The sequence below is a fragment of the Mya arenaria genome, chromosome 4 (assembly GCF_026914265.1).
Source record: "Mya arenaria isolate MELC-2E11 chromosome 4, ASM2691426v1".
Taxonomy (NCBI): domain Eukaryota; kingdom Metazoa; phylum Mollusca; class Bivalvia; order Myida; family Myidae; genus Mya; species Mya arenaria.
In genome coordinates, this window is record NC_069125.1 from 67,418,335 (window position 1) to 67,430,657 (window position 12,323).

At 36.2% G+C, this 12,323-nt stretch overlaps 1 protein-coding gene across 1 annotated transcript; it reads right to left on the minus strand.

The window, feature by feature from the left end:
* Positions 1–4,587: 4,587 nt before the first annotated feature.
* On the minus strand, positions 4,588–11,666 carry LOC128231021 (polypeptide N-acetylgalactosaminyltransferase 13-like). The gene is made up of 2 exons (XM_052943445.1): positions 10,846–11,666; positions 4,588–4,942 (listed from the first exon to the last, which is right to left on the minus strand). The coding sequence occupies exons 1-2, from the start codon at positions 11,664–11,666 to the stop codon at positions 4,588–4,590; spliced, it is 1,176 nt and encodes a 391-aa protein (XP_052799405.1).
* Positions 11,667–12,323: the final 657 nt, after the last annotated feature.

The window sequence follows — 12,323 nt, forward strand, 5'->3', positions numbered from 1 at the left end:
ACCGCTGGGCAGGCTAGTCACGCTGCTTTGTTTTCAAAAACTGTGTGAAATGAAACAACAAATAGTACACCCATTGTCCAAATAGGTGTGATAAAATGATCGAGGGGGGGGGATTTAAAAACATCACATATTTTTTCAATAGGTTGGGGGAGTCGGTTTAGAAAAATAAGATAATCCGCTACAGTATGGTTAATTTGTGCCATAAGAAACTTGTTATCAATCAGCACCGGTGTTCACAGCCGATAGTCGTTAATTAGAATATAAAAAGGTATCATTAGCATCTGGTTAGTAGTGTACTAGTAAATAACATCACACGTTATTGAATGTTCTAAGAAATAAAATAAAATAAAAAGTGAGATATGTTGTAGTTTTTGTTCTTCTTTGTATATTTTTCAAACACATCTGATAAGGACATATACGCAAATTGTCAACAAAAAACCATGCAATGCGAAACAGACAATAACTTTGGTGTAAGCTGGAATGTAAGAGATCTCCCTGACTTGAATAAAATGATGACAAACTCATAAGCCTGAATGGAATCTAAAGAAAATGAAACATCACACTGACAATATGAATCCCCTCCAACGGACAATTGTTGTTTGTTTTTAATCCTCCTTATTTACGAATTTGAAGCTCTTGTATGAAGAGTTTTAAAGGGTTTTCATGTCATTTAGTACTATATTTATTAATGACATTAATAAAAAAATAATATAAAAATAATAATATGCATTCAGTGTGGTAATGGGTATTTTATTTAAAATAAGCTCATATCAATACCGCATCTATAATACATATATAAACGAGTACAGGGTTCAATATAAATAGCACTTCATTGTGAGCACTTAAAACACTCAAAAGGTGGCTGCAAGGCATTCTTTTCGCTGAACAAGTCATAAGCAACAGCGTTTAGGTTGTTTGTCAGTCTGTACTTTCTGATGCACGTTTCACCACCATGGGATGTTTCAACGTAGCCCCGAGAAGACGCCGCTGGTGCGTTGTTGTAAGCATCATAACGTATCCAGTCGCGCGTGCACTACTTGATGATCAGTGACGATGGCTTCAATCCAGCACAGGTCAACGACCCGATCTGAAAATATCCCTCTTTCCCTTCGATGCTTGACGGCGAACCATTGCTTACTGTTATCATGGTGGTGTAGCGGTGGATAACGTCTCCCTTGGCCTGCCGTCGGCAGTTGAAACGGACAGAAACATTATATCTTTTCGTTCATTTTTTATTATCTCTTTAGTATCAAAGATCTTTTGCTGAGCTTAACACAGGAGAAATCACTCTAATTGACCAGATAAAGGCATTGCCACCGAAATACAATTATTTAAGCGAATAATGATCAAATTAGTTATTTGCATAGTACAATCTGGAAAATGAGGGAAAAAAAGATAAGTAAGCTGTAGATGGATCACCACATCCTTATAAATAACGGAATCATATTAGGGACCATCCGCGATCCCGCCCTTCGCATTTTGAAAAATGTTCAAGAAGAACTCGATATTGGTTTGCTTAAATGTAGCATCTTTTTTCATGTGTCACAGTTACTTTAACTAGGAAGTCGATAAAAAGATGCGCCGATGCAACAATAATGTCTCCTTTTCTCCTGACGGACTAATTCAAACAGATGGAAACGACAGTCTATCGGTCAAACTGTCGCAATCTTTTTTTCAGTGTCATGTTCTTTATGAAGAAACTCTGACTAGTGGTCAACTGAAAAGATGCGCCGATAAAGCCAAAAATATACGTGTGTGTGTGTTTTCTCAGATAAACTCTTTAAAATATGCACTGAATTAAATTCTAAATATCGATGTTTATTCGATTTGTTTAAATAAAATAATAATGTTTCCTGTACAAAATACTCAACATTCAATAAGAAAAAAGCGAAAAATTGACAAACAAATGTAGCTTTTTAATTTCTTTATTTTCTCTTGGGCAATTACTAGTAGACTATTATCTATCCCCCCCCCCATAGCTGCTGTTATGTTAATAGTTATGGACACAAAGTGAATTCTTTAATTATTAAGAATGGGCGGATGAGGCGTAGCGGAAATGAGTCAATGTTTAATTATATCAAGAATTCATTTGATGTCATCTAAACTGACTTAGAATACAACCTCATGGCTGATACATTGCAACGCAAAATCTGACGTAGGCAGTGTGTATCGGATATTAAGACAGTAGCGCGAACCGCGCGAAAAGTTAAAATTCTTAATGATAAGAAAAAAGTCTATGATACTTAATGGTGTTTTTCCTGCGATGTCATTGCTTGAAAAGTTAAGGTCATTCTAACGAATACTAAGAATCCAGAACTTTTGATACATAACCAGACCACAAAGCGCTTAACCAATCACAATCCAAAGCACATCCAAAGTCTCGTTCTTATACGCTGACGGTTTCCGCCGTTCAAAAATCATCGTCATTCGCTAAAGCAAAAAAACCGTCGCGCGAGCATGTGCGTAGCTATTTGGGACAGCCCGCCGCTTTCCTCGCCTCATTCACGTCAAAGAAGCACGAAGGACAAGGTCTGCTGTTGTCATTAGCATTTTAACTCTGTTATCAAAAGAAAAAAATCTAATGTTGAGGTTTTGTGATACGCGTTGACCCTGATGAGTATTCGTAATTATTAAGTAACCGCTTGGAGTTTTGCTATGGATTTTTTGGAAGAATTAAGATCTCTGAAAAATCATTCCATTCAAACGTAGAAGTTCTACAAGTATAGGAATACATGTAGTTTAATGTCCCGAAATTGTTTACACTTTGGAAACAACAATGTCGTGTGGCTTTGAAGTTGTCGCATCCTTGTTTAAGAAATATGTTTGTTTATTATTAACGAGGAAGTGAATTTAAGTCACTATTTTCAATACCTTATTTACAAAGGTGTCTTGAACAAGTCATGAGCCATTGTTGATTAAACAGTCTTGAACTTTTTTTTGTACAAAATGGTAAGCATTTTGTCGATAGCGGTAATAAAATATTCGTTCATGAGGTGGATGGATAGCATATAGGGGGACAATGACACTCACCATGTGTCAGGAATTAGCATGCTGTAAACCAACGCCGCACGACATAAACCACTATTAACAAATAAACTTAGCGAGACGTGCTCGTCAAGCAGTCAATCAACGCCCTGGGGAAATGCCAGTTTGCACTGAAGAGACAGTGTGGCTTCGGACAGCCCATTTCAATTTTTTTTTGGAAGATAATCTTAAGATTACATACGATGAAAAATCTAATCTAGGACCTCACATCGTAGCATACAACATGCGCAGCGTGAATGACTAGACGCAAACACCATACTCTTGATATATAGCATTATCAAACTCTTAGATACCCGTAGATAAACGAGCTTTCTGAAACGCAGAAATTATACGTGTATATTTAAATCAATTCATAACCACCTCAATAGCACTCAATCATTATAACTCTAACTATAGTCATGAAAGGCACATTGCTCGAAGCAAAAACGGCAACAAAAGATAAGCAACGTCAAATGAATATATAAATCCAATGACTGAGTAACAATTATTTACATAAATGAATTGAGTGGAAATGAAATATCCAAAATTCGTTTGTTGCTGGATGGCAGTTATCTTCTAAAACATTAAAACAGACGTATATCCTATACTTATTGAGTTGGGAGAGCAGGCCATTCCCATACTTGTTGAAGTCTAGCGGCATCACAATTTTCCAAAGTCACATGCTCTCTCTCATCATAGCCAAGACATCTCCCAGTCTCAATATGCTGAATAGCTCTATTCGGTAGCAAATTCCACTGATACTCTGGATATTTCCACCAGTACACCGGGTCTTTATCTACTACCAATGAGCCAGACTGATCTGACTTGAGCAAAAATACCTTGTTTTTATCCGACCATCTTCTGTCATAACGAAATACTGGTTATCCCAAGTATTGCTGGGATATAAAATTAACGTTTGTCTGCCAGACCCTGGAATAACTGCGCAATCAATATATTTTCGCGCGAGTTTATTCAAAATGGGTCCATACCGCTGAGGATTTTGAGGAAAATAAACTGCACGAGATATTTCTTTAATTTTCGTTATAAAATAATCATAGTTATGGCAATTGTTCTGTTCTCGTATCCTGTTCCTTTCACTAACATCTCCAACGTCTACATCTGGTTTCATATTATTTAAGTGGTCAAGCATGATTTTTTCGTCATACCATCAGTACATACATCGGCAAACCTGAATTTGTTTTTGTGCAAGTATGAACTTCTTTTTTCTTTTGCCAGGGAGGCATCCTGTACAAATGATCAATCTTTGAACAAGGAATCATTTCGACACGACCACCACACAGCCAGGTTTTCACTGCCATTTCGATATGTTCCGATCCCAAACCTCCATTCCTGGGTCAAAGCCTCCTAGCTGAAGAAAGAATTCCTTATGCATTGCCATCATCATGCCCGGTACCATACACAATTCGATTGGGTCTACACTTCCGTTGCGTTTTAATATAAACTCGTCAGAAAAACGTGCCCACTGCTCATTGATAGTAATCTGTTCAAAGCTAAGGAAAAGTCTATTTGCATCGCCTGTCCTGTATTCAAACAATTCTCTATCTATCGCTCCAACATGAGATGTTTGGCGTTTGGTTCTTGGACAAGTCTATTGAGAACGGGCTCCAACCAACCGATGTTGAACTCGATGTGACTATCAAGCACAATGAAATACACTGACCTTGCCCGCTCAATTCCCTGCTGTCTGGCCATCATCAAACCACGAGATTTCTCGCTCCGAATAAGTATCACATTATCCATGTTCCTCACATGGATTTGTACTCCAATAACTGTGCTCCTATCTACAGTTCCGTTTTTAACAAGAATGATTTCTTCGAGAAGTTCGCTAGGACACGTGTCTCCATACACAGTTCTCATTAACGTACTTAGAGGTTCATCCCGGAAGATGATGATAATGCTGGCAGTTGGGAGATTGTTTGGATATACTATATCTCTGCATTTTTGAGACCTTTTGTCAGCTAGCGTCCGACGGAACCCAATCAGATCACTTATGAACATGTTCATCCCGTATTTCAGTGATTCGTTCCTTCTCTTCATGTAGTCTGGGTCATCATTCAGTTATCCAATATCAACTTTCGAACCCATTGCCCCGGGAAAAGATCTACAATGATCTTTTCCCCATGTGGTTTTAGTTAATATCCTCCATCTGTGTGGTTTATAACTTTAAGTGTCATTATTTCTTCACTTTCCTTAATTGCTCCAATAGTGTTTGCATCTCTGGAATTCAACTTTATAGAAACAACATTGATAAAGGCTTATATTAGCAATGCCATAATCATAAGCGCTGCAATTACAAATGCTTTGAAAAACAGTCGAAGAAGTTTTCGTGTGTTGATTATGTACATATTAAATTAAGAAATGTTAAGTATTATTAAACCTGATTGTTCATGTAAATGTTAACCGATTCGCCGTTGTATATGCATTGTTGTTCGTGCGTATTAGTAAGAGATAAGTAAAATAAACCCTGGAACAGATGTCGTCTTTCTATTAATGTCAATAATGACCATGCATGTTAACTGCGCTTACATTTCCTAAGTTCAGCAAAAGCGTGAAATTTGAATTCGGTATGAAAGTTGATATCGTTTTTCGTTAATAATACACAAGTAATTCTAAACAAGAGAAATAACGGTATTTATATAATTATAGTCATGGGTTAAATATGTGACATAAATATACTTAAAGGTACTGTTTATATGAAACGAAGCCTACATCCACCTGGGCGCACACTTCGGGCCTCTGTGCCCGGACAGTAAGGCTGCCTTCCCATGCTTAAAACATGTCGCGGACTATAACGGCGGCATGAAACTCAAGCTCACCCTCCTCGTGTTTTCGCTGTCCAAACATCACTAGGAAATTATGTGAGTATTGAACAGTCGGTACCACGTTTCTTGATATATTGATATATGAAGTGTTTCTGCTCCATGTGCTTTAAATCTATAAATATCCGCACTTTTGTTATTGAGCTCACATAAGCAGATTCCACCTTTCTTCTTTTCAAATGACAAACGATAAAAATCTTACAAAGTGTAAGACTACCCGCGGGTTATTGAAGATATGGTTCACGGGTCCAAGCTTTCTACCCATCCATGACCTATTTTTAAACAGACGTAAGAGCACTATAAGTATCAAGGTCCTTGAACATCCATTAACACAATATTGAAAGTCTATGGCGGAAACATTTTGATGCTTATATGTCCAAACATTGACCGTTTGACCTGTAATACCGTGCTCCAATCAGTATGTTAATATTGAAAATAACATGTTACATGTTTTTAAATATCGGAAGTAGATATTTCCGAAAAAAGCTGACTTGAAATTTAAAATAGTTTTAGGCCACTAAACCAGGCTGCCAACTCCATGCCGCTAATCCGATTGACAGCTAGTTCGCTTCTTTGTTTTCAAAACTGCTTGAAATGAAAACAAAATAGGATTCCCATTGTTCATTTAGGTGCTGAAAATGATCGATTTAAGACAAAACATATTTTTCTAAATGGGGAAGTCGGTTTAGAAAAATGCTGAGAATCGATACAGGATGTTAATTTGTTTATTTGTGTTATCCAGGAAAAACGGTAAAAAGGCTTTGACATGGAAACCAATTTAAGGCCATTAGGCCGCCGATTTCATGCCGCCAGGATGCCACGTATTACAGCAAATATATATAATATCAAAACTATCAGTTGACATAAAATAAGTGTTTTATAGCCTAAATACCAGTAATGAGTTTATAGATATTCCTGATCACTCATTTCTTAAATGCTAATATAATTTTGATAATACCTATGCAAGGAAATCTGGTGTGCCAGTTTCAGTTCAACCCAATGCAGATTATGTCATTTTTCGGGCAAATAGTATTCCAAATCATTTATTTTCTTGTGATGTATGTGAGATGCTTTTTGGAAACTGTAAACTCTTTGCATGTATTGAAGCCATCGAAGACCGAGCTATGCTTTTTGGGGAACAGGAAAATACACACCAAACTCTGCTGTTGCTGGTGATATGGGCTGAGAACCAGTGGCATTTTTGTGTAAAGAGTATTCTGTGTTAAACTCATTGTGGGGATAATGTAGACCTCACTAATCCTGTAAACAACATATACTATTAAAACACTGTTAAATGCTGCCATGGGTGAGTGTGTAGATGAGTGCCTTGTATCAGTATATTGTTTTATGGTTTAAACTTGTCACGTTGGAAACATATTAAGATTGTATCATAAAATTTAATTTGTCTGTAAGATGAGTAATATGTTTTTTTTATTTTTAACTTTTAAATATCCAGAAATATAAAATATGTGAATAATGTATGCCTAACATTTTAAGTACTGGTTTGAAGTAATCAGAAAATATAAAACAATTCACATATGCATTAACAACTCTTAAGTAGTCGGACCTAGTAGTGTTATGCTATGTTTAACTGTTTAAAACATTGTATAAACTTTTAGTTTTCAATGTTTACATTTGTGACATTAAAACACTTCAGTTTGTAAATATTGTATTAAGTCTAATATAACTCTAATCTGAGTGGCAATGTACTCGCGGATATGTTAATAATTAGTGATATGAACTGTATGCTTGATGTACATTGATGAGACGTAAATAAACTATTAAATATATCATGAGATATAGGCTTTTCAAAATGGATTAAACAGCCAGACTTATTAATTGGATTAATCGATAATTGTCATTATTTAGAAAAATATATATGTATAATGTGTCATTTAGCATCTAGTAAGTCGGTACCGGTAAATAAAATCAAACGTATTGCAAGGCTTAAGAATAAAAAATCAGATATGTATGTAGTTTGTTACTTTGTATCTTTTTCTAACAAACTGACAAGCACATTTACGCAAATTATCAACAAAACAACCAAAATCAAGCATTAGATAAATTTTGTGTGAACTGAATGTAAAGAGTCTCTGACTTGAGTAAAATGATAACAAACTCTTAAGGAAATCTAAAGGAAATGAAATTATCACTGACAAATTGTCAAATATTACACCAGACACGTGGGGACACTGTGCATTGTGGTCGCAGAAATGGTATTGCGGGAGATATTTTCCCTCCCACAGCGATTTTTTTTTAAAAATCAACTCTCATTCACTCGGTTTGAAGCTCTTTTTACGGAGGTTTAAGAGGTAGCAATCTCATTTAAGTACATTTATTGATGACATTAATAAATCAAAACGCTGAAAGTGCTGAATGCGGCAATGCCTTGATTGTATCAATTGTTTGTTCACCAAAAGCGAAAATAATGTTGTCTTGAAACTTACAACTTGAAAACCTTTGGTTCAAGTGTCGAATGTCATATGTCGCATCTTTTTTTCAATTTATAAATTCCTATATAAGTAAAATCTCTAGATGGTCTATGAAAGAAGATGCGCCGATACAACCACAAATATCGCGTTTTTCTCTAGGCAGTCTTTTAAAAAAAATATCAATCGAAGTGAAAGTCAAATCTCTCATCTTTTTTATTGAAATTCAAATGAAATACACACAGCTTTCCTATATACCATGTACTAAAAATTTGAAAGAAAAAAGGTGCAAAAATGTAACATACAAATTAACCGTTTTTTTACTTGGGCAATTAAAAAGACGAGGTGAATGATCACGATGACCCTAACAGGATTCCGTAACTGTTATGTAACCGTTTGGTGTTGCGCATATATCAACTTTGGACTTGACTACCAAGGATTTTAGATGGTATCGTTGTACTAGTTAAATACTCATGAAGTTTAGACCGAAAAGAAATATAGATGCTCTAACTTTTAGTGCATTTAACATATAAAAAGAAAGACTGCAGTGTCAGCCAACATGTTCCGTGTCGCATTGTCACGATTTAAACGTCCCATGTTAAACAAACGCTACAGGGCAAATTTCACCAATTCGGAGGTGCCTATTCATTTGTACATGCCTTATTTCTTTTAATTAACACATGACCGAGAATCAAAGCAGAACATTTGCTACCTTCCATATTTGTAGCTTTTGGAGCTGAATCGTTTGAGATTTCAAAAACAGGCTTAACATGCTGCATTTACTTCATCTACTTCTTATTCTTTACATTTTCGGTGCATGGTTTGTCCTCGTACACCGGATATTGTCATTTTACCGAATACACAGTGGCTACGTTCAACTAAGTTTATTTTTCGTAGGAGAAACGTAACTAGAAATCAGTATTACCCAGCATAAGAGTGGTATGTTCACTCTCTTCTTTCTACAGGTTCGATGAAACAGAATGGCATGCATGTAATTATAATCGCCTTAACACTGTCATATATTCACATAAAAATCGTGAATTTACCTTAATATATTTTGAAAAATGCCAAGGCAAAATTTAAGTGTGTTGTTTTTACCTTTATGCATAACTCCATATCGCACTCTACCAAGTTTCATGAATGAAACTTAAATACTTTTGAGTAAAGCCAATGACCAGGGTTTTCTTTGACGGACAGACGACAGGACCTCAAATACCATCCGGTTAAAAGGGTAGGACATATTTTATTATGCAACACTATTATTTGAGAAAAGATGATATATTCAAACGGGACATCCACATAAAGTTATTGAGTAGATAATGTAGAAAGTTTAACAAGTAATTCCCTTCTCTAACTGTTTACCCATGATTCAATCGTTCAAAAGATGATATCAATTAATACTGCATTGTTGTGATATTCGTTACAATTCTATGACCTCATTTCGTAGCATACTGCATGCGCAGCGTGAATGACAAGACGCAAACACCATACTCTTGATGTATAGCATTATCAAACTCTTCGATACCCGTAGATAAACGAGCTTTTTGAAACACTTATTTATACTTTAATTTTAGATGAATTCATAATCACCTCGATAGCATTCATAGCGTTTCCGTCTCACGCGTTAACTCAATCATTATAACTCTAACTAAAGTTGATCAAAACCGGCAACGAGAAACAAGAAGCGTCACATGACAACAAACATATATAAATCCAATAACTGAATAACAATTATTTGTTTTAGTAAAATGAATTCATTTTAAAGGAAATATCCAGAATTATTCGTCGTTGGATGGTAGTTATCTTCTAAAACGTTAAAACGGACGTCAAGCCTTCACTTATTGAGTAGAGAAACTAGGCCATTCCCATACTTGTTGAAGTCTAGTGGCATCACAATTTTCCAAAGTCACATGCTCTCTCTCATCATAGCCAAGACATCTCCCAGTCTCAATATGCTGAATAGCTCCATTCGGTAGCAAATTCCACTGATACTCTGGATATTTCCACCAGTACACCGGGTCTTTATCTACTACCAACAATCCAGATGGATCTGACTTGAGCCAAGATACTTGTTTTTTATCCGACCATCTTCTGTCATAACGAAATACTGGTTATCCCAAGTATTGCTTGGATACAGAATTAAGGTTTGTATGTCAGACCCTGGAAACACTGCGCAATCAATATATTTCCGCGCGAGTTTATTAAAAATAGGTCCATAACGCTGAGGATTTCCAGGAAAATAAACTGCACGAGATATTTCTTTAATTTTCGTTATAAAATAATCATAGTTATGGCAATTGTTCTGTTCTCGTATCCTGTTCCTTTCACTTACATTTCCAAAGTCTACAGCTGGTTTCATATTATTTAAGTGGTCAAGCATGATTTTCTTTGTCATCCCATCAGTCCATACATCGGCAAACCTATATTTGTTTTTGTGCAAGTAAGAACTTCTATTTTCTATCCCTTGCCAGGGAGTCATCCTGTACAAATGTGCAATCTTTGAACAAGGAATCATTTCGACACGACCCCCACACAACCAGGTCTTGACTGACATTTCGATATGTTCTGAACCCCATACTTCCATTCCTTGGTCAAAGCCTCCTAGCTGAAGAAAGAATTCCTTACGCATTGCCATCATCATGCCCGGTACCATACAGAATGGAATAGGGTCCATACTTCCGTTCCGTTTTAATATAAACTCGTCAGAAAAACGTGCCCACTGCTCATTGATGGTTATTTGTTCAAAGCATAGGAAAAGTGTATTTGCATCGCCAATGATGTATTCAAACGATTCTCTATCTATCGCTCCAACATGAGATGTAAGCAAGGCGTTTGGTTCTTGGACAAGTCTATGGAGAATTGGCTCCAACCAGCCGATGTTGAACTCGATGTGACTATCAAGCACTATGAAATACCCTGACCGCGCCCGCTCAATTCCCTGCTGCCTGGCCATCATCAAACCACGAGATTTCTCGTTCCGAATTAAAATCGCCTTATTCATGTTTCTCACGTGGATTTGCACTCCAATTACTGTGCTCCTATCTACAGTTCCGTCATCAACAAGAATGATTTCTTCGAGAAGTTCGCTAGGACATGTGTCAAATACTCCATACACAGTTCTCATCAACGTACTTAAAGGTTCATCCCGGAATATGATGATAATGCTGGCAGTTGGGAGATTGCCTGGATACACCATTTCTTTGCATTTCTGAGACCTTCTGTCAGCTAACGTTCGGCGTAATCCAATCAGATCACTTATGAACATGTTCATCCCGTATTTCAGTGATTCGTTCCTTCTCTTAATGTAGTCTGGGTCATCATGCAGGTATCCTATATCAACTTTCGAACCCATTGCACCGGGACCTTGATCCATACTTATCTTTTCTCCATGTGTTTTTAGTTTGTATCCTTCATCTGTGTGTTTTATAACTTTTTGTTTCATTATTTCTTCACGTTCCTTAATATCTTCATTATACTTTGCATCTTTCAGATTCAACTTCATAGAAACAACATTGATAAAGGCATATATCAGCAATGCCGAAATCACAAGCGCTGCAATAAAAAATGCTTTGAAAAACAGTCGAAGAAGTTTTCGTGTGTTGATTATGTACATATTTAAACAAGAAATGGTTAGTATAATTAAACTTGATTCTTCATGTAAATGCTAACCTATTCGCCGTTGTATATGCACTGGTGTTCGTGCATGTTAGTGAAGAGATTAGTAAAATAATCCTTGGAACAGATGTCGACTTTCCGTTTATGTCAATAATGATCATAGGTATTAATTTCGCTTGTATTTCCCAAGTTTTTGCTCTATCTCGTTATAATATCTAAATATTGTAAAAAAACTGCTCATTTTTGTAGGCTCGGATGTGGCAATTTTAGCTATGTGTTGCCTTTAATAAGTCAATGTTTAACTGAAAACGTTCAATACGCAAATGTATTAATACTACCATAAAGGGAATTAGTTGTGCCTGTACGGGAACTAGCGTGATATCTGAATTCGGTATGAGAGTTGATATTGTTTTTC